This window comes from Geotrypetes seraphini, chromosome 8 (genome assembly GCF_902459505.1).
Source record: "Geotrypetes seraphini chromosome 8, aGeoSer1.1, whole genome shotgun sequence".
NCBI classification, from domain to species: domain Eukaryota; kingdom Metazoa; phylum Chordata; class Amphibia; order Gymnophiona; family Dermophiidae; genus Geotrypetes; species Geotrypetes seraphini.
In genome coordinates this window covers 27,390,591-27,417,836 of record NC_047091.1, presented here as the reverse complement: position 1 = coordinate 27,417,836, position 27,246 = coordinate 27,390,591, and the positions used below count along the sequence as shown (strand labels likewise).

At 44.1% G+C, this 27,246-nt stretch overlaps 1 protein-coding gene across 1 annotated transcript in view; it reads right to left on the bottom strand.

The window, feature by feature from the left end:
- Positions 1 to 27,246, bottom strand: part of MFSD2A (major facilitator superfamily domain containing 2A) — a 56,477-nt gene that overhangs the window by 5,690 nt on the left and 23,541 nt on the right. Inside the window, exons 5-12 of the mRNA XM_033956057.1 lie at positions 26,264 to 26,342; positions 7,609 to 7,775; positions 7,435 to 7,525; positions 7,191 to 7,312; positions 6,100 to 6,183; positions 4,793 to 4,876; positions 4,578 to 4,690; positions 2,586 to 2,729 (exon numbers count right to left, since the gene is read on the bottom strand). Of these exons, the coding sequence (XP_033811948.1) occupies positions 2,586 to 2,729; positions 4,578 to 4,690; positions 4,793 to 4,876; positions 6,100 to 6,183; positions 7,191 to 7,312; positions 7,435 to 7,525; positions 7,609 to 7,775; positions 26,264 to 26,342 (884 nt within the window). The remainder of the gene's footprint in view (positions 1 to 2,585; positions 2,730 to 4,577; positions 4,691 to 4,792; positions 4,877 to 6,099; positions 6,184 to 7,190; positions 7,313 to 7,434; positions 7,526 to 7,608; positions 7,776 to 26,263; positions 26,343 to 27,246) is intronic.

Here is a 27,246-nt window from a genome sequence, read left to right as displayed (position 1 = left end):
GCTGTGTGTATAGTTTATAACACATAAGGTTAGGCCCAGGACTTCAACATACCCACATGGTTGCCTCTAAAACCCAGCAAAATATACACATGCATTTATTTGTTTCGTTCATTTTCTATCCCATCCTCCCCAAAGAACTCAGAACGGGTTACAGGCTAACATACCTAACTTTATATTATGTATATTGATATTAGATCCCTAATATGTGCCGAGTTAGGAAAAAAATCTTGCACTTTAACTGTGGCAAATTGTAACCTGTTAACTGTATATCTAACATAATAAAATGCTAAGCGTGCATGCACACTCATACCTGCGTGATCCGTGATCCATGATCCATAGGTCCCTGGCCGGCATGAGTGCACATGCATGCTTACAAAGGCCCCCACACTCGCGGACCTCAAGGTGTCGTTGTGCGGTCTGGCCTGCTCCCTTACTGCCTTGCTGTACTGTATTTTTAACATAGTAACATAATAGATGACGGCAGATAAAGACCTGAATGGTCCATCCAGTCTGCCCAACCTTCCCAAAAGCGCGGCAGTTCCTCTCACGATCTCCGCCTGCGTCAGAAGTCCGACGTAGGCGGGGATCATGAGAGGAGCCGCCGCGGCAACTTTAAACTTACAAATAACTCTGCCAATGGAGAGCCATTGTATTTGGAGAGCCATTGTATTTGCAAGCCGTTCTATTTGCGTTTGACCTTGCAAACCATTTTCCACTCTGCGGATCAATGCAACAAAGTTCCTTCTCTTTTCCAGAGAGAGAGAGGTTCATTCTTTCTGCAATTTCTTCTAGCTCTGAGGTCTTGAGAAATGCACTTTGCTTCTAAACTGTCCTGTTACAGGGGGAGCAGGGAAAGGAGAAGGCCTACTGCTGGACAGCTGGAGCAGGGAAGAGGTGCTGCTGGACAAGAGGGAGGTAAAAGGAAGGGAGAAGGGCTGCTGCTGGACAGGGGGAGCAGGGAAGGGGTGCTGCTGGATAGGGGGGGAGATAAAAGGAAGGGAGAAGGCCTACTGCTGGACAGGGGGAGCAGGGAAGAGGTGCTGCTAGACGGGGGGGGAGGGTAAGAGGAAGCGAGAAGGTCTGCTGCTGGAGAGGGGGAGCAGGGAAGAGATGCTGCTGGATAGGGGGGGAGGTAAAAGGAAGGAAGAAGGCCTACTGCTGGACAAGGGGAGCAGGGAAGAGGTGTTGCTAGATAGTGGGGAGGTAAAAGGAAGGGAGGCCTACTGCTGGACAGGGGGAGCAGGGAAGAGGTGCTGCTAGACAGGGGGGGAGGTAAAAGGAAGGGAGAAGACCTACTGCTGGACAGGGGGAGCAGGGAAGAGGTGCTTCTGGACAGGGAGGGATGTAAAAGGAAAGGAGAAGGGCTGCTGCTGGACAGGGGGAGCAGGGAAGAGGTGCTGCTGGACAGCTGGGAGGTAAAAGGAAGGGAGAACGCCTACTGCTAGACAGGGGGAGCAGGGAAAAGGTGTGCTAGACAGGGAGGGAGGTAAAAGGAAGGGAAAAGGCCTACTGCTGGATAGGGTGAGCAAGGAAGAGGTTCTGATGGACAGTGGGGAGGTAAAAGGAAGGAAGAAGGGCTGCTGCTGGACAGGGGGAGTAGGGAAGGGATGCTGCTGGACATGGGGGAGGTAAAAGGAAGGGAGAAGGGCTACTGCTGGAAAGGGGGAGCAGGCAAGGGGTGCTGGTGGACAGCCGAGGAGACAGAAAGAAAGAAAGAAAGTGACCCTTTAATGTAACGGGCTAATAGACTAGTTATATATATTGAAATTAGATCCCTAATATGTGTCGAGTTAGGGAAAAAAACTTGCACTTTAACTGTGGCAAATTGTAACCTGTTAACTGTATATTACATACTAGTCTTTAAGCCCGTTACATTAACGGGTGCTAGAATAGATGTGTGTGTCTTTCTTTCTTTCTCTCTCTCTCTTTCATCGGCTGTCCACCACCACCCCGTGCCTGCTCCCCCTGTCCAGCAGCAGGCCTTCTCCCTTCGTTTTATGTCTCCCTTGTCCAGCAGCACCCCTTCACTGCTCCCCCTGTCCAGCAGTAGGCTTTCTTCCTTGCTTTAACATCCCCCAATCTAGCATCACCTCTTCCCTGCTCCCCCCTGTCCAGCAGCACCCTTTCTGGCCCACCCGCAAGAACCTCATGTCCATATCTCTCTCCCCCTTCTTTCCCTTCCCTAAATCTCTCTCCCGGGGGAATTGGGGGGGATGACGACAAACTGCCTTACACGAAAACAGAACCCTAAGCTCGCATGCGCACTCCTACCTGCCAGGGACCTACTGATCACGGAACACGCAAGTAGGAGTGCGCATGCGCACTTAGGGTTCTATTATTATAGATATTGATATTAGATCCCTAATATGTGTCGAGTTAGGAAAAAAAACTTGCACTTTAACTTTGGTAAATTGTAACCTGTTAATTGTATATTTACTGGTTACAATTTTGCCATGTACTGCAAGCCAGCTGAGGGGGGAGATTTTTCCCCCAGCCTGTATACCAATGCATGGCTTTGAAAATTATCCTCAAAAACGTATTGCCAAGATCTCAGCTTCCCTCTTTCCCCATCCATCTGTACTTACTCTAAGCTGAGAGTTGAAATTCCCAGAGATACTCCAGTGGCAAATTTGGTGAAGAAAACATAAAAGGAGAAGAAAATTGCTTCATGTCCTCGACTTTCTGGGTGTTTCAGCAAAAAGTCATCAATAACATCTGGCAACATTGACCTGTGAGAGAAAGCAGTGCCGTGAGAGTGCAACACTGAGACAGCAGGGGGTGCTGCTGAGCTGTGGTTATGAACAGTGGTGGAGGTGTCTCAGAACTGGAATACCGGGAGGTGCAATGGCAGAGCTGCATCTGTGTTTGGGGGGCTCAGTACTTAGGGAAGTAAAATCCAGATGTCTCAGTCGGTCCTCCCTTTTCTAGAGCTCTAAGATGGAGGTAAAACGTGTGAGGGAGAGAACAGCCTTACTGGGTCAGACCCGTTGTCCATCTACCACAGTATCCCATCTTCAGAGTACCCACCAATCTAAATAGTAGCAGGGATTCAAGACAAAGTTAGACAAGTTCCTGCTGAACTAGAACGTACGCAGGTAAGGCTAGTCTCAGTTAGGGCACTGGTCTTTGATCTAAGAGCCGCCGTGTGAGCGGATTGCTGGGCATGATGGACCACTGGTCTGACCCAGCAGCGGCAATTCTTATGTTCTTATGATCCAGGGCAAACTGTGGCTTGCCCCATGTCTGCCTCAATAGCAGACTATGGCCTTTTTCCTCCAGGAACTTTGTCCAAACCTTTTTTAAAATCAGCTACATTAAACACTGGTACCACATCCTCTGGCAACATGTTCCAAGTATAAATAAGAGGAGGGGCAGGGAGGAAATCTCATGAAAGCAGGAGGGGCTACAGGTTACTTCTGATTCTAAATGGTCTCGAATGCTTTATTTCTGTGCAATGGTAATAATGTTGTAACCCGCCTCATACTCTGCTTTGGAGGATTAGCTGGGATGTAAGATCACATATAACTTCCAAGATCTTTTGAACAAACTGAACGAAAGCCTTGGGTCTAGATAGGGACTGTGAAAAGTGATCATTAATGATATTAAAGGCTAAATATTGAAAGTGATTTAAATGGCCAGAAATGGCTTTTGGCCATTTAATTGCTTGTCCAGGGCTAACCAGGAATATTCAGTAGCATGTAACTGGTCAGTTAGCACCACAGCCAGAACTGGCTACTTTGTGGGTGTTCCTGGGGTGGTGCCAGACTCAAGCGGCTGGCATAACCCCAAAGATAGAACTGTGCTTTACAGGGTACTGTCTTCATACGGTTCACAATAGCTACCTGCGTATACCCAGAGCCTAGACATTATTTGGCACTGAATTTCTGGGCATAACACCAGCAGCTGAATATGTATCCTTAAATAAATACAAATGAGGGCAATGAGGAAACTCTTATCTTGGGAACTGCTGCACCCAAGTTCCAGACTAGTTTAAAGCTGTCAGACCCTCTTTGGAGGAAAATGGGACTTTGTCAGAGACTGCAAGAAGAAAAATGAAATAAAAATGTATGAAAAAAGCTGGAGGGGGGGAGTGATGCCCTGGTTTGATCATTCAGTAGCTTATAACCCTAATAACAGCACACATCAGCAAATGAGAACTGGGCTGCCCACCCAGCATGCCTGCTTCTTGAAGGGAAGGGTATTGCCAAGCTGTCAACTATATATCTGACCACATGCAAGATATTTACTAATAATAATAATAATAATAACTTTATTTTTCTATACCGCCATAGTCAGGTGACTTCTAGGGGGTTCACACTGTAAGAAGGCTGGACATTCAGCGAATAACAAGGTCACAATACAATACAATAAGTCAACATACAATACAAGACAAAACAATACAATACAATACAATACATCCATATCCAATCAATCAATACTTGTTTCGCTGGGCTCTGATAAGAATCCAATAACTAAGTCACCTCCTCCTCTCATCACCACTCTATCTATCTCAAGCATACTTACTATGGTTTCAAAGAATATTCTGCCACCACCATGTAAAGAGTTTTCTTACTCACCATGGTAGGAGAAAGGCGGCTGCTACACTGACCCCAGCTGCCACTGCACTCGCATATGTGACGATTAGATTACTCTCCAGCACAACCACCAAGATGATGAAGGGGATTGATGACTGTGGACAGACAATGGGAGTTGTCAGGAGCTGCCTAATACATTGAGTAATAATCCCAAATCCATATCCAGGGCAGAACACCTCCGGAAACTATTCACTTACCGAAATTCCAACATAAACTGCCGTTTTCTTTCCAAAGCGAGTCAGGAACCATTGCCAGAAAGGAATCATCAGGGTGGCTGAAAGCTGAAAGCAGGAGATTGTGGTAGTTACAGTAGACTTTCTGTTAACCAGAACTGAAGCAACCAGAGGAAAAAAAAAAATCAAAGAAATACTGTAATAATTTAAATAAAAATGAAAATAAAATCAGTTTCTGACAGAAATTTAAGTGTAAACTTGGCACGCCACACCTGAGTACGCCCACGCTTTACCTCTCACATGTCTGGTAGTTTGTCTGGAACAGTTTATAGTATGGCATAGTATCAGTTAGGCCTATTTTTAAATGTAACTCTCAAGCAACCAGAAACTGCATTTATCCGGCATCTATCAATCCACATGGGTGCCAGTTAACTGAGAGTCTACTGTAGTTATTGAAACTGATGACTCCAAAACAATTCTGAGGAAGCAGCGCTAGGGACTGAGAACCAAAAGTGTGAATTGCTAGTCACAGGAGATTGGCCTTTAATATGAGGAGAGGGGTTGGACCTGATTCTAATTTTTCAGGGCTTCATTACTTTCCTCGTCTGGAGTGTAAAGTTCTCGAAAGAAAGGCTGATGGCAAATAAGTTTTGTAAGTCCCATTTAGTTTGCCCAATTTCCTTCATGTTGCAACACCACAGTCCTCAAGTCATCTCTTCCTTCCTCTCCACTATATTTTTGCAACGACAGATCCTCTGTGCTTCTCACACACTTTTGTAATTCTATTACTGTCTGTCTTTTTACTACCTCCTCTGGGAGGATTATCCATATGAATAAATAGTATATGATATTATTCCTGAGTCTGTTCTCTTTGAGCCTGAAAAATCATGTCTGCCCTGTTCTCAGTGACATCTTTAGAGCATCTCAAAGTCCTAGTACCCCACGATGAGTCTACAGTGGTTTCTCAAATGTCCTGCTTTCTTCTCTGAATCGTTTGAAAGCAGCAGTGAGTGGAGAAGAACACAGCTTCTTGAACATGTATTAGGGCAGAATCTGGTTCTTGAGAGAATGCTAATTTGGACAAAAGGTCTGTCTCCAGTCTGCATTTAGGAAATAAGCAAAGGAAGCCCTGTTTCATCAGCAGCCAGCCAGGGATGGGGGCAGGGAATTTTTGGACTACAATTCCTTCTTCATTGTCCACACTGACCACGTCTGAACACCCCTCCACTCCCACCTGCACTGGCCCACCATCATCCACCACCCAATCCTCCTTCACTGCCTTGCCAGCCTGTGTGATTCTAGCCCACAGAAAGTCAGCGGGAGCCACTTACCATAATGACAAGCAGAATGTGGTGAAAGTTGCTGCGGAATCCCAGGGTGTATGTGAGAAACAAAGCAAAATTCCCTTCCAGTAGCTACACAAAGGACAGAAAAAATGACACATTTGAAGAAGATCTTTTAATCTCCAGAAACTCTAGTTCTAACTCAGTGGCGAAGTGAGGGAAGGAGGTGCCACTGGTGGTGGTGCCCGGTAATACCATACCATTCACCTCCACCCCCTCACCCACTAAGCCCAGTCCCCACTCCCACCCCTTGCCTGTCCCACCCAGTCCCTACCCCCCACCTACATACCTCTTCAAAAATCTTTGCTGGCACTGAGCAGCATCTCATAGCTGCTGCATGTGCTGGCCTCAGCTCGCCCTTTGATGTCACTTCCTGCTCCTGTGACTAAAAAGTGACATCACAAAGATTGCTGAGGCTAGCGCAAGCAGTAAGTAGGAGGAGCTGCTTGGTGCTGGCAAAGATTTTTGAAGAGGTAGGTGGGCAGTGAGGAGGAGAGGTGCTGGCAAACCTGCCAAGATGGCACCTGGGGCTTCCCACCCCCCCCACTCCACCCTTGCTATGTCACTTCTTATACTCCCAGCAGAAGAAACATTCCTCAGAAACAGAGCATGTGTGACAAATGTCATGAGGCCCTCACCTTCCCAGGGAAGCCACTCTCGTACTGAAAAGGACTCCCAGAATTTCTCACCTCCTTCCCTGTCAGCTCAATATCTACACTGTGAAATTCTCACTTCAGTCTAGGACCCTCAGACTAAAACTGGAAGACCTGTGGTGTTATATCATAATAATAATAATAATTTTATTCTTATATACCGCCATACTTTTCGAGTTCTAGGCGGTTCACAACAATTACATTAGGATCCGCATTGACATGCCGATTTACAACAATTTATTAGATTAATAACACAATTTAGCTGAACTTGGTTGATGAAGAAGGGAGTGGGTAGAAGAGAGGGCCTAGAGGCACAGTACAAGGAAAAGTCATGTGAAAGTGTGCCTGAGATGGGGAATAGCCCTTGTTCTGGCTTGGGGCAGCTGGTATCTCCACTTTGATACATGGGTTCGGTTCAGTCCTTACCATGAAAGCCAATGATGTGAACAAGAAGCCAGTGATCAGTTTGATGTATGGACCATGGTTCATCACTAGTTTGAGACCCTCGAAATAGGACACTGGCTGATCCGATAGAAGTTTGGTGCAATCTGGAGAGGAGAAACACAGCATGAAAAACAGAGGCAGCTTCTCAAAGAGCATGCAAAATGCAGTCACATCAAGACCCTTCCAAGAGCATTTGTAAACACATCCAGCTTTCATTTGCCCTTACCTGGTTTCTCTCGTACTCCCAGGAACAAGATAACTGCGCAGAGAACATAAATGCTAGAAATCACGCCTGCAGCAATCAAGTAAGCTTTTCTCTGCACACAAATACACAAACATTAATGAGAAAGGCAGATCTTAAAGCCCAAAATATGACATGTGGGGCTGTAATCCTACCTACCGTGTCAGTCAGGGAGCCATCGTCATGGGTGCTATTCATTCCTTGCACTGAGCAGTTCTCCACTCCCACTAGTACTGTATCCGGGATACATGGAGTGTCTGCCTGCCCCACTATCTGTCCTTGAATGGCCGTCCCCAGCAAAGAGCCAAGCACTTCCACTGTCATCCCTGGGTGGAAGAGAAAATGAGCTGTCCTCAGTTCATTTCTTCATTCTGATTTATATACAAAAAGGCAATAGATCAAATAAAATCTTGAGATAATCAAGCACAAACAAAAGACAAAAGCTTCCATCAGTTACATATGGAATGAAACCTTCCGATAAACAATGGAAGAGCGAAAGCTTCAGTTAATATTGGGACATTGCTGAGATGATACTTGGAAAAAGTGGCTCTGATTATAGCATGGGGCACATTCATGGGCAGGGAATTCTAACATGGAAACAGGTCCATCTCCATCATTAAACCTGGACAAGTGTTGGGATGAGTGGAAGGAATTAGAGAATCAACCAGTACCAAAGGGGAAGAAAGCAACAGAATTTGCATGGGAAGAGAAATAAATCAGCAAATGAGAAAATGCATAAATGCAGCAGGAAATTTGAAATGTTCCTCCAGGAGCCATTCATTGATCAAAATAAATCACATGAATGGCTAAGAATAGGTGAACTGAAACCTAAGGATGAGTGATTGCTAATTGTAGCCCAGGACAGTGGAATATGGACAAGGTAGTTCACAGCAAGCACACAAAAAACTGGTGCAACAGGCATTTGTAGTTTCTGTAAGAAAACTGGAAACAATTACTCATCTTGTAATTGTAACTGGCTACAAAATTCTGATTTTCCACAATAATATGCAAATCACTCCAGTTCTTAAATAAATGTTTTCATGTCCACAACTTTGCAATGAACTGTTCTCAATAAAATTAGAGATTTATCAGATAGTGTTTAAAGATCTCAAGTAAATTTCAGGTGAGGAGCTGAGTCCCCCAGGGATCGGTGCTTTCAGCGGTACTATTCAATATTTATATAGCCACAATTGGTCAGTTATTCCAATCTTTAGGGGTTGAATACCGCATATATGTGGATGATATTATCTTCTTCTTCCCAGTGTGTGTATGGGGGGATGGGTTAGAGAAACCGATAAGTAATTGTGAAATTACTGGATGGATGGAAAGGCAAGGCTTGAGATTGAACGTAGAAAAGACAGAGGTAATGTTTGTGGGTAAATCTGACCGGGTCAATTGGCCAAAAACATTAAAAGGTATTGCTGGTGAGGGAGTAAAATTGGACCCAGGACTTACAATGAGTTGCCAAGTGGTAAAGACAGTGCAAGTATGCTTTGCACAGATACATTTATTGCATCGTTTAAAACCAATGCTGTCACCAGTTGACTTTCGTGCTGTTGTACAAACAATATATAAGCTAATAATCTTATTATTAGCTTATATGTTTTCCAATTCTCACATCCAGCTCATAAGCTTGAATGAATAATTTAGTCGAGACTTATCTTTGAAGTCCTGGGTCAGGCATTAGCTGATACTAGGAACAGAAGAACGCCAACACCGACATGCATTTTTCGTGCAACGGTACTGCTTCAGGGCGTGAAAATATAATTTCAGTAAAAGCAGTACCGTTGCACGAAATATACATGTCGGTGTTGGTGTTCTTCTGTTCCTGGTATCAGCTAATGCCTGACCCACGACTTCAAAGATAAGTCTCGACTAAATTATTCATTCAAGCTTATGAGATGGATGTGAAAATTGGAAAACATATAAGCTAATAATAAGATTGTTATTTATAATTCAGTAGTGTATGAGCCTTTGAGGAAGCGTTAGCGGCAAAGAGCTCCATGAATTTGATATTGCATTGGAGTGCCGCTTCTGATGGCTCTTTAAACACTATTTGATAAATCTCTGTTATTGAGAACACTTCAATGCAAAGCTGTGGACATGAAAACATTTATTTAAGAACTGGAGTGATTTGCATATTATTGTGGAAAATTGTACTATAACAAATCTTAAAACCTTTTCGGCTGGTTTAAGTACAAAATTCTAATGGCACAAAGTTTCTATACAGAAAGGCACAATAAGGTGGCATGTCTCATCCACTGTAAACATCACTGGACGGAAAACCTTGGGATTATGACCCTAAGAGAATGGTGGATAATGAAGACGTTTTGATCACATGGGATATTCCCCATTCTGATTTATAAGTAGATGCAAGGAAACAGGACATAGAGGTAAAAGAAAAAAGCATCAGAATGGCTTTGATCTTCAGTCCCAAGTAATTAATCTTTGAATTGCATAGAGAGAGAAATCCTTAAGTCATAGTTAAGTTGCCTATATATCTAACATCTTTATGAACTCCAAAAGGAACATAAGGATAGCCATACTGGATGAGACCAATGGTCCATCTAGCTATTTCCACAGTGGCCAATCCGGGTCACAAATACCTTACAGATACCCAAAGAGTATTAACATTCAATGCTACTGATCCCAGGGCAAACATCGGCATCCCCCATGTCGGTCTCAATGGCCTTTTCCTCCAGGAACTTGTCCAAATTTTTTTAAACCGACCTACGTTAACCACTGCTACCACATCCTCTGGCAATAAGTTCCAGAGCTTAACTATTCTTTGAGTGAAAAAATATTCCCTCTTATTGGTTTTAAAAAGTATTTCCCTGTAACTCGTCTATGTATTTTTTCATGAAGTAAAAAAATCAATTCACTTGTATCCATTCTATAACGCTCTGGATTTTGTAGACTTCAGTCATATAACCCCTCAGCCGTCTCTTTTCCAAGCTGAAGAGCCTTAACCTTTTTAGTCTTTCCTCATACGAAAAGAGTTCCATCCCCTTTATCATCTTGGTTGCTCTTCTTTGAACCTTTTTTAGTGATGGCATATGTTTTTTTGAGATAAGGAGACCAGAACTGAACGCAATACTCCAGGTGAAGTCACACTATGAACATAAGAACATAAGAACTGCCGCTGCTGGGTCAGACCAGTGGTTCATCATGCCCAGCAGTCTGCTCTCGCGGCAGCCCCTAGGTCAAAGACCAGTGCTCTAACTGAGACCAGCCCTACCTGCGTACATTCCGGTTCAGCAGGAACTTGTCTAACTTTGTCTTGAATCCCTGGAGGGTGTTTTCCCCTATAACAGCCTATGCAACGAGTTTGAGATCACTGCTATACATCCTAACAGTTATTGCTTCAACAGTCAAGAAATGACGGCTCACACTGTCTTGACTTATGAAAAAATGTGGTACCCACATCCATTTTATCTCAAAAAATATGGAGAAAATAAATTCAGTCTTAAGTGGCAGCTATAACAACCAAATGCTCAAGCGCTTTAAGTACAATCATAAGTATTCACACACAAACACCCACCACTGGATAAGGATGGAAGACAGACAACTGATAGGATGAAAATTGGCAGAATAAACTGCATGCTTCAAAACAGGAGGGCATCTTTAGCTGGTGGGGCTTAGGGATACCCGTCAGCTCAGGCATTTCTAGTTTTAGTTTGGGGAAGGGGGCAGAGATTAAATTTTAAAGCTATCTCCTTTGGACAGGCCCACCCTAAATTATTACCGTAATTTGGCTACATCACAGGTATGTGCACACACATATACATACACACAGGTTATATGAACCCAGGGATCTCAAAGTCCCTCCTTGAGGGCCGCAATCCAGTCGGGTTTTCAGGATTTCCCCACTGAATATGCATTGAAAGCAGTGCATGCACATAGATCTCATGCATATTCATTGGGGAAATCCTGAAAACCCGACTGGATTGCGGCCCTCAAGGACGGACTTTGAGACCCCTGTACTAACCCATTTGCAGCCATTTCCCCCAAACAAGTTCCAGAGGCAAGAAGCATCAACCACTTAAAAAAGGACTATCAAATCCTGGAGAGATGCAAAGCAGCCAGCATTAATAAATATGCATGAGCTATATCTCTTTGTACTTCCTCCACTAATCATAAGGATATCCTGAAAACAAGACTGGTTTTTGCAGCCCCCTGGGGGGGGGCTGTAGTATGACACCTTTGATCTGAAAATGTTGAAGAAAGTAAAAGACAAAAGGGAAGGGGAGGTAATGAATTCAGAGAGAGTGACAAAGGGCTAGATTCACTAAGCCCACCAATCGTGTTTGCAATCATGTATTTAATTTAATTTAATTCTTATATACCGCTAATAACCGTGAGGTTTCTAAGCGGTTTACAAAAATGAATGCATTAAAAGATACAATAAATAAAAATAAATAAGATAGGTACTTGGAAATTCCCTAACTGTCCCAAAGGCTCACAATCTAACTAAAGTACCTGAAGAGACAATTTAAGAAAAAAAAAGATAAAATATAAAGACAGAGATAGAGATAGAAATGAATATTCCACCAAGTAATGAATAAATAAATTTAAAGATAGAATTAAAAATAAATAAGTAAAATAAATAAAAAATAGAGATAAAAAATAAGTATCAAGAGAAATAAAAAATATATATTTAAATTATTCTCCCCTGCTGGATCGGGGGAGCGGTGTAACTGTGATCAGGTGACCCGATTCACTAACCTCGGGTCTGATCATCCTCTGATCCAATCTGATCCGTGCATGCAAATGAAGGGAAACAGCATGCAACGTAGGAAGTGGCTTGATTCACTAAACAAATGCAGGCACACCGACTGGGCTGGCCAATCCAAAAACAAGCGACTGCCGAGGACCAGTTGCTTGTGCAAAACCCCTGCTCTCTGCCGTCCCGACTCCGTGGTTTTAACCTGTGGGTTTAAAGCAGGGCTGTACTATGGCGTGTTCTGTTAAGTTCCAGAACATGCCGCAGTGCAGCCCCGCTTTACACCTGCAGGTTAAAACCACGGGCTCACAAAAAAGTAAAGTTTCCAGCTCTGTTAAAAAAAGTTTCCAGCTCTTCCTTGCGCACAGAGCATGCGCAGACCATCTACAGGCAAAGAAGATGGTCTGCACATCTATCATGATTGCTCTCCAGCGATCTGTGCGGTCGGTGGGGGGGTGTGCCACCGATCGCTCCCATTTGAATGAGGACGTGTTGTGGATCAGTCGGCCTGCCACAGATCGCCCATGGATCGGATAGGATCTAATCTAATGCTTAGTTTTGTATACTGGGTCCTCAATTTGGGAAAGCTCAACTCGGTTTACAGTGGTTAGATAAGATAGTAAAAATATAAAACAGTGATTAAATTATACAAATAACAGTATAGCAGAGATGGAAAATAAATTAATTAGCAAAGTGTTTGGTAAACAGAATGGTTTTCAAAGACTTGTGAAAGAATGAAAGAGAACTTCGTAGAGAAAGTGGACGATCATTCCAAAGTTGGGTGAACTTGAAGGGCAGAGATTGACCAAAAGCTTTGATTCTTTTGATACCTTTACTGGATGGACAAGATAGCTTAAATTGTTGATCGCCCCTTGCGAAAGAGAATCTATAAAAATTCCAAGATAGAGGGACTAGCGGAGAGAAAATTCCAAAGAGAATTTTGAAAATAACACAGGCACATTTAAACTGGACTCTTAAATACACAGGAAGCTAGTGTAGATTATAAAGTAATGGTGTTATATGATCAAACTTATATTTCTTGAAAATCAATCTGGCAGAAGTGTTCTGGATCAATTGTAATCTAGAAAGACAGGATCGGGAAGGTTAGTGAATCTAGGCCAAAGTGTTGAGGAGTTAACTGGTTTGGGGTGAAGACAAAAGATTGGAAAGGGTCAGTATCAGAAGGAGGAGGAGGAGTGTGCAGGAGGTGAGAGGTAGAAGAGGGGAGAGGTAAAGGAATGGGTACCTAGAGCGGGGCCTAGGGAATGGGATGGATAGGGAGTTGCCTGGAAAATGGGAGGAAAAAGGACAAAACCGGGGAGAACTGGAAAGAAGCATCAAAAAGAATGTCACCTCGTGGTGAGAAGAGCAAAAAGAGAATATGAAGAGAGGCTAGCCAGGAAAGCACAAAATTTCAAACCGTTCTTCAGATATGTTAAAGGGAAGCAGACGACAAGGGAGGAGGTGGGACCGCTGGACGACGGAGATAGGAAAGGAGTGGTGAAGGAGGAAAAAGAAGTGGCAGATAGACTAAACATGTTCTTTTCGTCAATATTTACAAAAGAGGACACATCCAAAGTGCCGGAACCTGAAAAAAATTTTCAAAGGAGATCAAGCAGAAAAATGAACATCCATGGAGGTAAGCCTTGAGGATGTACACAAGCAGATAGATAGATTAAAAACTGACAAATCTCCGGGCCCGGACGGAATCCATCCTAGGGTATTGAAAGAACTAAAGGAGGAAATAGCGGAACTACTACAGCAGGTTTGAAATCTATCCCTGAAAACAGGTGTGATCCCGGAGGATTGGAAGATAGCAAATGTTACGCCCATCTTTTAAAAAGGTTCGAGAGGGGACAAGGGGAACTACAGACCGGTAAGTTTGACTTTGGTTCCGGGGAAGATGGCGGAAGCGCTGATAAAAGATAGCATCGATGAACATCTAGAAAGGAATAAACTGATGAAAACAAGCCAACATGGCTTCTGCAAGGGAAGATCGTACCTAACGAACTTATTGCACTTCTTCAAAGGACAAAGGGGACCCCATAGACATCGTATATTTAGATTTCCAAAAAGCCTTTGACAAGGTACCCCATGAACGCCTAATATAGAAACTGAAGAACCATGGGGTGGAAGGAGACGTACATAGATGGATCAAAAATTGGTTGGCAGGTAGGAGTGAAGGGCCACGAGTGGTGTTCCGCAGGGGTCGGTACTCGGACCACTGCTGTTCAATGTATTTATAAATGATCTAGAAACAGGGGCAAAGTGCGAAGTAATAAAATTCGCAGACGACACCGAACTATTTAGTGGAGTTAGGACTAAAGAGGACCGCGAAGATTTACAAAGGGACCTGAAAAAACTAGGAGAGTGGGTGACGAGATGGCAGATAAATGTAGATAAATGTAAAGTCTTGCATGTAGGATACAGAAACCCGAGGTACAGCTATACGATGGGAGGGCTGGTAATAGGTGAAAGTACCCAAGAAAAGGATTTGGGGGTAATAGTGGACAAGACAATGAAGCCGTCAGCACAGTGCGCAGCGGACTCTAAGAAGGCGAATAGAATGCTAGATACTATCAAGAAAGGTATTACAACCAGAACGAAAGAAGTTATCCTGCCGTTGTATCGGGCGATGGTGCGCCCGCATCTGGAGTACTGCGTCCAATATTGGTCGCCGTACCTTAAGAAGAATATGGCGATACTCGAGAGGGTTCAGAAAAGAGCGACACGATTGATAAAGGGTATGGAAAACCTTTCATATGCTGAAAGATTAGAGAAACTGGGGCTCTTTTCCCTAGAAAAGCGGAGACTTAGAGGGGACATGATAGAGACTGCTACTCACTTCACCTCCAGGCTGCACAAAGGATTATTTAACTAAGCTATTGACTTTATTTTATCTGTTTTACTTGATTTAAGTTTTAGTCTGTTTGCTCTTCTCACCTCTGCTGCCGCGAAGCGGCGGCCCGCCGGACTCCTCCCCCCAATCAGGTCAGCGCATGTGCTATATAACAAGACCCTTTGCGGCGCACGCCCTGATTTTCACACTGCTACTCACTTCACCTCCAGGCTGCACAAAGGATTATTTAACTAAGCTATTGACTTTGTTTTATCTGTTTTACTTGATTTAAGTTTTATTCATTGCTTTTAATTTGTTTTTTAGTCTGTTTGCTCTTCTCACCTCTGCTGCCGCGAAGCGGCGGCCCGCCGGACTCCTCCCCCCAATCAGGTCAGCGCATGTGCTATATAACAAGACCCTTTGCGGCGCACGCCCTGATTTTCACACTGCTACTCACTTCACCTCCAGGCTGCACAAAGGATTATTTAACTAAGCTATTGACTTTGTTTTATCTGTTTTACTTGATTTAAGTTTTATTCATTGCTTTTAATTTGTTTTTTAGTCTGTTTGCTCTTTTCACCTCTGCTGCCGCGAAGCGGCGGCCCGCCGGACTCCTCCCCCCAATCAGGTCAGCGCATGTGCTATATAACAAGACCCTTTGCGGCGCGCGCCGAAGGAGTACGCAAAAGGACCAGGGCCTGCTCCTTTGTTCGCTCCTTCGGTCGCCTCCCGAGGGCGCCTCCAAAAATCATCATTCCAATACCTCTTCACTGCGACTAACTTTTCATCCCACACGTATTATTTATTCAGCTCTGATTTTTCTTTTTCTCTCCTCACACGCTTTAAAGCCTCTCGTCCAAACAATTGAACTCATAAATATGGAACATCAACAAATCCAAGTTCAACTAAATAATAGACCGATTCTTCACAAACCTCCAAGATTAACCCCACATACACTTTTATCTATTCCAACCTTTCAACCTCAATCATCTGATTTATCACTACAAACTACACTATCTCCTCATCCACAAATTATACTATCTCCTCAATCATACAACTACTCTAACTCCTTAAAATTAAAATTAGGTCTAATCAATTCAAGATCACTCAAAACAAAATATCATCTCATAAAAGACGCCATTCTTCAACAAAACCTACACATTCTTTGTATCACTGAAACTTGGCTATCTGATGGATAGGAAGCCTACCTTTCCTTTTGCTGTCCCCCTAATTATGATTTTATATGGAACCACCGCCCTAACCGCAAAGGCGGTGGACTAGCCATAATTTTTCTCAAAGATCTAATTAAACTTCAGGATCAATCCGTCAATAATTCTATTATTGAATATCTCCATCTCAAAATTAATTCTTCTAATAAAACCGATCTTCTCTTATTATATATTCCTCCTCCGATAGACATCTCAAAACTATCATTATTTCATAACTTACTCTTTGAATTTTGTTCAACTGCCAATTATCCAATCATTTTGGGTGATTTTAATATTCATTTTGATAATCTTAATAACTCACACACCTTAGATACTATCAAACTTCTTAAAGATTTAGATCTGCAAACTTTGATACATGAACCTACTCATCTAGCCCAACATATACTTGATATGATTTTGATTCCTTCTTCCCAATCAATCTCTCACTCTACCCCGAATATTTTCCCAGTTCCTTGGTCCGACCATAAACTGATCTCTCTAAATCTTTATTTCACCCAGCAATGGAAATCAAACCACTCCTCTAAAACCAAAACACTCTCATATAGGGATTTTCCTCAATTAGAAAGTTCTGATATCTCGCCCATCTTCAGCTCTCTCATTACTATTCCACCATTCGAAACCATTGACGATCAGCTTCATTACTGGAACACAAACTTAGAATCCATATTAAATACTAAAATTCCATTAATCACTAAAACAATAATCAACGGAAAACTAAAAAACCCATGGTACTCTAAAAAATTATCCCAAATAAAAACTCAACTTCGTGCAATAGAAAGAAAATGGCGTTCTTCCAAAACCCCCACTAACCTTCAAAAATTCAAAGATACTTCTCTCTATTATAAACGCGAAATTATCCAGGCAAAAAAATCTTATTATAACAACAAAATTCAAAAAGCCAAAAATACTGCCGTTCTCTTCAATATTCTAAAATCAGTAAACCCGGAAAAAAAAAAAAATATATCTAGTTAAAAATCAATATTAAAAGCACAAGAACTTGCAGATTATTTCTGCCAAAAGATAACCATAATAAGACAAAAACTTTTAAATAATAATTCAATTTCATCAACATTAGAAAACTCAACCACAAACAACTTTATTCCAACAGCCAAATGTACAAACTTCAGAATTCCAACCTTAAACGACATCGAAAGACATTTGAAATCAATAAATCTAAAAGGCTCTCCTACAGAAATTATTCCGCCGTTCTATCTAAAAAAATTTCTTCCTTACTTTGGTCCTTTTATTCTATCACTCATACATCATAGTTTCTCCTCAGCTACCGTCCCTACCGCTTGGAAAACTTCTATAGTCACACCAATAATAAAAAACATCAAATCCAGTCAAGATGATTCATCCAATTATCGCCCTATTTCAAATTTACCATTCTTAATGAAACTGACTGAAAAACTTGTCTTTGAACAGCTTTCAGAATTCATCGAATCATCTAATGCGTTACATCCCAACCAAACCGGCTTTCGAAAATATCACAGCACTGAATACTCTATGATAGGTCTCGTTACTAACATACATTACTTTCTCGACCATCATAAATCTGTTGCACTCTTTTCTCTAGACCTATCTGCAGCTTTCGATACTGTAGATCACGAACTTCTTCTTAATCGACTGCAATCATTAGGGATAGAAGGCCAAGTCCTAAAATGGTTAACATCTTATTTATCGGACCGTACCTCGAGAGTAAAATTCAACGAAACCTATTCTGAAAACTTCTCAACAGCGTTTGGCGTTCCACAAGGTTCTATATTATCTCCTCTTCTATTTAACATCTTCCTATCCTCGCTTATCACGATTTCACAGTCATTAGGTTTTACAACATTTTCATACGCTGATGACATCCAACTTATGCATCCTCTCAACCCAGAAAATACAGAAGAAATAAAAATAATTAATGATAAATTAGAACTAATAAAAAACTGGTTAAACAATAACAAATTGGTTTTAAACACCCAAAAAACAAAAACAATGCTTTTCACTTGGAAAGGAGACATACTTCAAAAAATACCATTCATTCTTGACAACACTCCTATAGAAACGGTCTCTAAGCTTAAAATTCTCGGTGTAACAATTGATGTAGATCTTTCATTTCATAACCATATTAGCGAAATAGTTAAAACATGCTTTTACAGATTACGGCTCTTATGTTCCATTTCTACTTTTTTAGATTCTAAATCACTCAATATCTTAGTTCATTCTCTTATCATTTCTAAATTGGATTACTGTAATTCTCTTCTAATTAACATAACACAAAAAGAAAATAGACGTCTCCAAATCATCCAAAATACATCAGTCAAGTTAATTCACAATGCAAAAAAATTCGACCATGTCACTCCTTTACTTATTAAATCACACTGGCTTCCCATAACTCATAGAATAACTTTCAAAATTTTATTTTTGGTATATAAAACATTGAGCTTCAACAAACCCCAATTTATAGCAAAAATGATTATCCCATACAGACCATCTCGTTCCCTAAGATCCTCTTCATCACAACTGCTCTCAATCCCATCGCTGAGAAAGCACAGTTACTTACCGTAACAGGTGTTATCCAGGGACAGCAGGCAGATATTCTTTACGCATGGGTGACGTCACCGACGGAGCCCACGGTACGGACCTTTTTACTAGAAAGTTCTAGTTGGCCGCACCGCGCGTGCGCGAGTGCCTTCCCGCCCGACGGAGGAGAGCGTGGTCCCCAGTTAGTATAAGCCAGCTAAGAAGCCAACCCGGGGAGGAGGGTGGGACGTAAGAATATCTGCCTGCTGTCCCTGGATAACACCTGTTACGGTAAGTAACTGTGCTTTATCCCAGGACAAGCAGGCAGCATATTCTTTACGCATGGGTGACCTCCAAGCTAACAAAGAGGGAGGAGGGATGGTTGGCCATTAGGAAAATAAATTCTGAAGTACAGATTGGCCGAAGTGCCCATCCCGTCTGGAGAAAGCATCCAGACAGTAGTGAGTAGTGAATGTGTGAACTGAGGACCAGGTGGCCGCCTTGCAGATTTCCTCAATGGGTGTGGAACGGAGGAAAGCAACAGAAGCGGCCATAGCTCTTACCCTGTGGGCCGTGACAGCGCCGTCTAGTGACAGACCGGCCCGAGCGTAACAGAACGCGATGCAAGCTGCAAGCCAGTTGGATAGCGTCCGTTTAGAGACCGGTCGACCCAAACGATTTGGGTCGAAGGTCAGGAAGAGCTGAGGGGACAAGCGGTGAGCCCTTGTACGATCAAGATAGTAAGCCAGGGCACGCTTGCAGTCAAGGCTGTGCAATGCCTGTTCTCCGGGATGTGAATGAGGTTTCGGGAAGAAAACAGGCAACACAATGGACTGGTTGAGGTGAAAAGCTGAGACCACCTTTGGAAGGAACTTTGGATGGGTGCGCAGAACCACCTTGTCATGGTGAAAAATAGTGAACGGTGGATCGGCAACCAGTGCATGAAGCTCACTAACCCTCCTGGCAGAGGTGATGGCAATGAGGAAAAGAACCTTCCATGTCAGAAATTTGAGCGAAGTTGTGGCAAGCGGCTCAAAGGGAGGTTTCATGAGGGCAGATAAAACCACATTCAGGTCCCAGACGACCGGAGGAGGCTTCAGAGGTGGTTTGATGTTGAAGAGGCCCCTCATGAATCGGGAAACCAGAGGGTGAGCCGTGAGAGGTTTTCCTAAGACAGGTTCATGAAATGCCGTGATGGCACTGAGATGGACTCTGATAGAGGTAGACTTGAGGCCTGCGTTGGACAGGGAGAGCAAGTAGTCCAGAACAGTTTCCACCGCTAAAGAGGTGGGATTGTGATGATGACGGAGGCACCAAGAGGAGAACCTGGTCCACTTCTGATGGTAACATTGGAGGGTGGCCGGTTTCCTGGAGGCGTCCAAAATGAGACGGACAGGCTGAGACAGATTTCCTGAAGAGGTCAGCCCGAGAGAAACCAAGCTGTCAGGTGGAGCGAAGACAGATTGGGATGTAGTAGAGACTGATGTTGCTGTGTAAGAAGAGTAGGAAACACAGGTAGAGGAATGGGATCCCTGGAGCTGAGCTGAAGCAGGAGGGAGAACCAGTGTTGACGAGGCCACCGGGGAGCTATGAGGATCATGGTGGCGCCATCCCTGCGGAGTTTGGATAAAGTCCGCAACATCAGAGGTAGAGGAGGAAAGGCATAGAGGAACCGATCCGTCCAGTCGAGAAGGAATGCATCCGGGGCCAGACGATGAGGAGAGAAGAGTCTGGAGCAGAACTGGGGCAGCTGATGGTTGTGAGGAGCTGCGAATAGGTCCACCTGCGGAGTGCCCCAGCGAGCAAAGATGGAGTGGAGCGTGGGAGGATCCAAAGTCCACTCGTGAGGTTGAAGGATGCGGCTGAGATTGTCGGCCAGGGAGTTCTGTTCGCCCTGGATGTAGACAGCCTTGAGGAAGAGACTGCGGGCCGTGGCCCAGGTCCAAATGCGAAGAGCCTCCTGACAAAGGAGGCGAGATCCGGTGCCGCCCTGTTTGTTGATGTAGTACATGGCAACTTGGTTGTCCGTGCACAGGAGCAGAACCTGAGGGCAAAGAAGGTGCTGGAAGGCCTTGAGAGCATAGAACATGGCTCGTAGTTCCAGGAAATTGATGTGATGAAGACGCTCCTGCGGGGTCCAAAGACCTTGGGTGCGTAGGTCTCCCAGGTGAGCTCCCCATGCATAAGGGGAGGCATCCGTGGTGATGGTCATGGAATGCGGGGGCAGATGAAAAAGAAGGCCCCTGGAAAGATTTGAGGAGTTCAACCACCATTGTAGAGATTGCTGAAGAGACGATGTCACAGAGATGGGATGAGAAAGAAGATTCGAGGTCTGCGACCATTGGTTGGCCAGAGTCCATTGAGGTGTCCTGAGGTGGAGTCGTGCCAGGGGAAGCACATGCACCGTCGAGGCCATGTGGCCCAGGAGGACCATCATCTGTCTGGCAGAAATGGAGTGATGAAGGAGCACCTGACGACACAGGCGGAGCAGGTTCCGCTGACGGTCGGAGGGGAGAAACGCCCTCATGAGTGTGGTGTCGAGAACTGCTCCAATGAACTGAAGGCGCTGCGTGGGAAGCAGATGCGACTTGGGGTAGTTGATCTCGAACCCCAGGAGGTGGAGGAGAGAGATGGTCTGATGAGTGGCTTGTAGCACAAGCGGAGAAGTAGGTGCCTTCACCAACCAATCGTCCAAGTAGGGAAACACCTGGAGGTTGTGAGACCTGAGGAAGGCCGCCGCCACAATGAGGCATTTGGTGAACACCCTGGGTGATGAAGCGAGGCCAAAAGGTAGCACTTTGTACTGATAATGGCGATGGTGCACCTGGAATCTTAGGTAGCGACGTGAAGCTGGATTGATTGGTATGTGAGTGTAGGCCTCTTTGAGGTCCAGGGAACATAGCCAGTCGTTCTGAGAGAGATGAGGGTAAAGCGTGGCAAGGGAGAGCATTCTGAACTTCTCCTTGACAAGACATTTGTTGAGGTCCCTGAGATCGAGAATGGGACGTAGGTCTCCTGTCTTTTTTGGAACCAGAAAGTAACGGGAGTAGAATCCCCGGCCCCTTTGTTCCAGAGGTACTTCTTCGATGGCATTGAGGAGAAGGAGGGATTGGACCTCCCTCAGGAGGAGGGGGGTGTGAGTTGAAAGAGAAGCAGACTCTACGGGAGGATTGTCTGGTGGAAGAGTCTGGAAGTTGAGAGAGTAGCCGTGGCGGATGATGTTGAGGACCCACTGGTCCGATGTGATGACCTCCCAACGGCTGAGAAAAATGTGGAGCCTGCCCCCGATTGGTTGAGGGAGAGGCAATGAGGGTGGAAGACTGGCTAAGCCCTGGAGAGAGGAGTCAAAAGGGCTGAGAAGGTTTGGCAGGAGGAATAGGCTTGGCAGGTTGATTAGACTGTGCACGAGCCTGGTTGTGGTGTTGTTGGCGAGCCCGCCTAGGTTGCTGTGAAGGCGGGTTAAGCGGCCTAGCGGAGAACCTGCGCTGGTAAGAAGACTGTGGTTTGTAAGGCCGAGCAGGAGGGGCCTTCTTCTTTGGTTTAATGAGAGTATCCCATCTGGTCTCATGGGCGGAGAGTTTTTGTGTGGTGGTATCCAGAGACTCTCCGAACAATTCGTCTCCCATACATGGGGCGTTGGCTAGTCGGTCCTGATGGTTGACATCCAGATCAGAGACCCTGAGCCAGGCCAGGCGGCGCATGGCCACAGCGATGGCAGATGCACGAGAGGTGAGCTCAAAGGAGTCATAGATGGAGCGTACCATAAATTTTCTAAGTTGAAGCAGGCTGGAGATGTGCTGCTGGAATAGTGGGACCTTGTGCTCCGGCATGTACTTTTGCATGGCGGAGAGTTGCATTACCAGATGTTTCAGGTAGAATGAAAAGTGGAAAGAGTAATTGTTTGCCCTGTTGGCAAGCATGGCATTCTGGTAGAGCCGCTTGCCAAACTTGTCCATAGTTTTGCCCTCCCTGCCAGGAGGGGTAGAGGCATAGACACTGGAGCCTTGAGTCTTTTTTAAAGTGGACTCAACCAGGAGAGATTCATGGGGCAGCTGGGGTTTATCAAATCCCGGGATTGGAATAACCCTGTAAAGGCTATCCAGTTTACGGGGTGCCCCAGGGACAGTTAATGGATTTTCCCAATTTTTATAAAAAGTTTCCCGTAGGATGTCATGCACGGGTAACTTCAGGAACTCCTTAGGGGGTTGATCGAAATCAAATGCCTCCAGGAAAGCTTGTGATTTCTTGGAATCAGATTCCAGAGGCAAAGATAAGGCCCCCGATAACTCCCTGAGGAATTTCGAAAAAGAAGATTGCTCAGGTTTAGATGTGGTATCGGGGGCCGAGGGCTCTTCGTCCGACGACGATGCATCCTCCTCGGTACCGAGGGGAGATTCCTCCCAGAGGTCCGGGTCTCTGACATCGGTGTGTGCGTGCCGAGAGACTGGAGTGGAAGGCTCGGTATGATGAGTTTTAGACCGAGACTTGCCTGAGCGTACCGAGACGGTACCGGGGGATGAAGACCTGTGTCTGTCTCGGTCCCGGGAAGAACGGTGCCGGTCAGGTTCGCGGGAAGACCGGTGTTCCGCTCGGTCCCGAGGAGGATCGGATGTCGTCAGAGCGACGGCCTCGGCATGGGCATGGATATGCGGTGCCGAGAGAATGGGCATGGATGGGTCCATAGGTACCGATGGCGTGGATACCGGTTGGACGGTGTGGGGCTCGGGCCGGTCTGGTACCGAAAGCAGCGGTGCCAGGATAGAGGGCAAGAGCTGTTTAAGTTGCGTTTGGAGTTGTTCCTGCAACTTATCCTGGAGGATGGCCGCAATGCGGTCATCCAGGGGTGGCACCGGAACCACTTTTTTCTGCTTTGGTTCCATGGGTGCCGCTCTACGCTCCGGCGATGAGGAGGCCGATGACGAGGCACTCACCGATATCGGAGCGGAGCGCTTTTTAGTTCGGCGTGGAGCCGAAAGAGCCGGTGTCGCCACCGAGGTGGGAGGGCGCTCAAGGGTGGAAGGCTTCTTAGCCGGCTTACCTGGCGCCGGTGGCGCCGATGTGATGTCAGGCGGTGTCGAGGTGGTCGGTGCCGACTTCGATGGTGCCGCAGTTGAAGAAGTCGAGTCCATAGTCGGGCCGGTGCCGAACAGCAGACTTTGCTGGATTTGGCGATTCTTCAAAGTGCGTTTTTTAAGAGTGGCACAGCGGGTGCACGAGTCCGCCCGATGCTCCGGTCCCAAACACTGTAAACACCAATTGTGTGGGTCAGTGAGGGAGATCGGGCGTGCACACCGCTGGCACTTCTTAAAACCGGGCTGCGGGGGCATGAATGGAAACACGGCCTCCGCAAAATCAAACCCCGAGGCCTGGATCGTGACAACAGGCCCCGCCGGGGCAAAGACAAAAAACGAAACAAAAAGAAAATATTTTTTTTTTTTTTTTTGGAAATGAAATAAAAAAGCAACCCGAAGGTAAATAAACGAAAAAAGAACGCGAGCGGGAAGGCAAAAAGAGGTTTTCAATCGGAGTTGAAAAACGCACGTCTTCTTCGCTCCGCGGAAACGAAGAAACTGGGGACCACGCTCTCCTCCGTCGGGCGGGAAGGCACTCGCGCACGCGCGGTGCGGCCAACTAGAACTTTCTAGTAAAAAGGTCCGTACCGTGGGCTCCGTCGGTGACGTCACCCATGCGTAAAGAATATGCTGCCTGCTTGTCCTGGGATAATAATAGGCACAAGACGCAATGATATGTTCTCCGTGAAAGCCCCTACATTGTGGAACTCTCTTCCAAATTTTATTAAAAACGAAACAGACCTTGTCTCTTTTAAGAAAATTTTAAAGACATACTTATTTCAAGATGCATTTGATGCATGAAAAGTAATACTTCAGGTTTCCATATTCTTCTCATTTTATTAAAACCCGCTACTACCCAATGTATTTTCCCATTGATGTTAAATTCTAAATATAAAAATTGAAAATTTCCCCCTCCTCCCCATCCTCTCATGTCTGTCCAATGTTATTTGTCTTTTGTTTAAAATTTCTGTTAATCTAATTGTATTACCACATTCTGATGGTTTTTAAATTGTACATTGCTTAGATATTGTTATAAGCGATTCATCAAATGAACATTAAACTTCAAACTTGAAACTTACAAGATCATGAAGGGCATAGAGAAAGTGGAGAGGGACAGATTCTTCAAATTTTCAAAAACTACAAAAATGAGAGGGCATTTGGAAAAGTTAAGAGGGGACAGATTCAGAAGCAATGCTAGGAAGTTCTTCTTCACCCAGAGGGTGGTGGACGCCTGGAATGCGCTTCCAGAGGGTGTGATAGGACAGAGTATGGTTTTGGGGTTCAAGAAGGGATTAGACAATTTCCTGAAGAAAAAAGGGGATAGAAGCGTATAGATAGAGGGTTACTATACAGGTCAATTAGTAAAAGTATAACATGTTTCTCAAGAATAGTCAGTATAGAATTATTAATTTTAAAATGATTTCTGTTTAGGAGATAAATCTGTCAAACAATGCAGTCTTAATTTCTTTCCAAAATGCGCCATAAGTCAACCTGGCACCATTGATGTAATTGCCTAACCAAGACTGCTGTTTGCTTGCTTGAAACATAAAAGTTCTATCCAGAAAGGACCTGTATTTACAACCAGTGATCCTTGGATAGGCAAAAAGATTACAATTTTTGATTACCCTAGTGGGGTTGTATAGCACAAAATGAGGTAAGAGATAGGTAGGGGCTATTCCCCAAACCGACTTAAAACAAGTACAAGAGAACTTGAACATTATTCGTGCCTCCATTGGTAACCAGTGCAGCAATCTGTAGTAGGGACTAACATGATCGCTTTTCTTCAATCCAAATATTAAACGGATGGCCGTATTCTGCACTATTCTTAATTTTCTCAGTTTTTTTAGGTATACCCAAGTAAATGATGTTACAGTAGTCCAATATGGATACAACCAATGACTGAACCAGCAATCTAAAAGATAAAGGGTCAAAATATTTTTTAATGGTCTTTAATTTCCATAGTGCAAAAAAGCACTTCTTTGCCACTAAATTCGTGTGTTCAACCATGGTCAATGTAACTCCTAACATTTTTATAGTTTTAGATATCGGATGATCATGACCATTTAGGTGTAACGATGTTCTAGTAATTTTATCCTTTGGGCTTGCCAAGAAAACTTTTGTCTTTTCTGTATTTAATTTCAATTTAAAATTGATTGTCCATTGTTCTATTTCAGTCATAATGTAGAAGGCTGAAGACCAAGTGGTTATGGCCTGTATCTGCTCTCATGTCCTATGTTTCCTGTATTGCTGGAAAGTTTCCAAGTTTATTAAAATTTGATCGATTACTTTACATAAAATTCTAAGCGATTTACAATTAAAATAGGGGAATACAGGCAATCATATAAAACATGATGAGAGACAAAGACTCTCAATATAGACTGGAACGATAGGGAAAAGGGAGAACTACAATTTGTATAGTAAAGAAAGATAAAACCCTTACGGTATGCTGTGGCAGAATCTCGCTCACTCTGTTCTGTGCTGATGAACATGGTTAATGCTGAGTAAGGAACATGGAAACACTGAAAGAGAAAGGGATACACTCAGTTTCAGAGGATTGCTTCCTTTTCTTAAGAGAATTAAATGTGAAAACGACTTTAGCTTCCATCTACAAGACAACCAAACTGATGTATTTTGCAGAACGTGCACTTACTTTAACATTCCATGGCAACAAAATGATAAAAATGTAAAACAAACATAATATAAATCAAACATTAAAATACTACAATGTAGAAAATAATTACATGAATATTTTTATGTACTTACATATCTCCAACAGCTGAATGGTGAATGACAGCAGATAAAACTAGCATGGCCCATCCAGTCTACCCAGACAGGCAACCAGGATTATACCCACCCCCTCCCCAATGTGGACTATCCCCCACCATGTCTCTCTCTATCTCTTTTGTTTTTTACTGTGAGTGGAAATGCTCCACACTTTTATTCCATCTTCATGACATATGGGGAAACTCGTGTGTTTCTCCCACACCTTTTTGATTCCAGCACTTCCCCGGGAAGAGCACGCCAGACTCTCCATGCAAAAGCGCTTCCTGAGGTAGCTTTTAAGTTCCCCTCCCTCTAACTTCATTTCATGCCCTCTGCTTTTGGCAAAGGTTGTTTTGTTCCTTACTGTCTGTATTATATGTCCCTTGTCAGCCCTCTCCTCCAGGATTTCCCTATTCAAGTTTTCAAGTCTGTTCTCATACATATTCTCTTACTATTTTGGATGCTTTTCTTTGAAGAGCTTTGAGTCTTTTTACGTCCTCGGCAAGATACAGCTTCCAAAACTGAACACAGTCTTACCAATTACTTCTATAGGGGCATTACCACTTTCTCCTTTCTCTATGCAGCCTTCTGACCTTGGCCCACAGCCTTGTCACAATGTTTCACCATCTTGAGATCCTTAGTCACCATCACCCGAGCTCT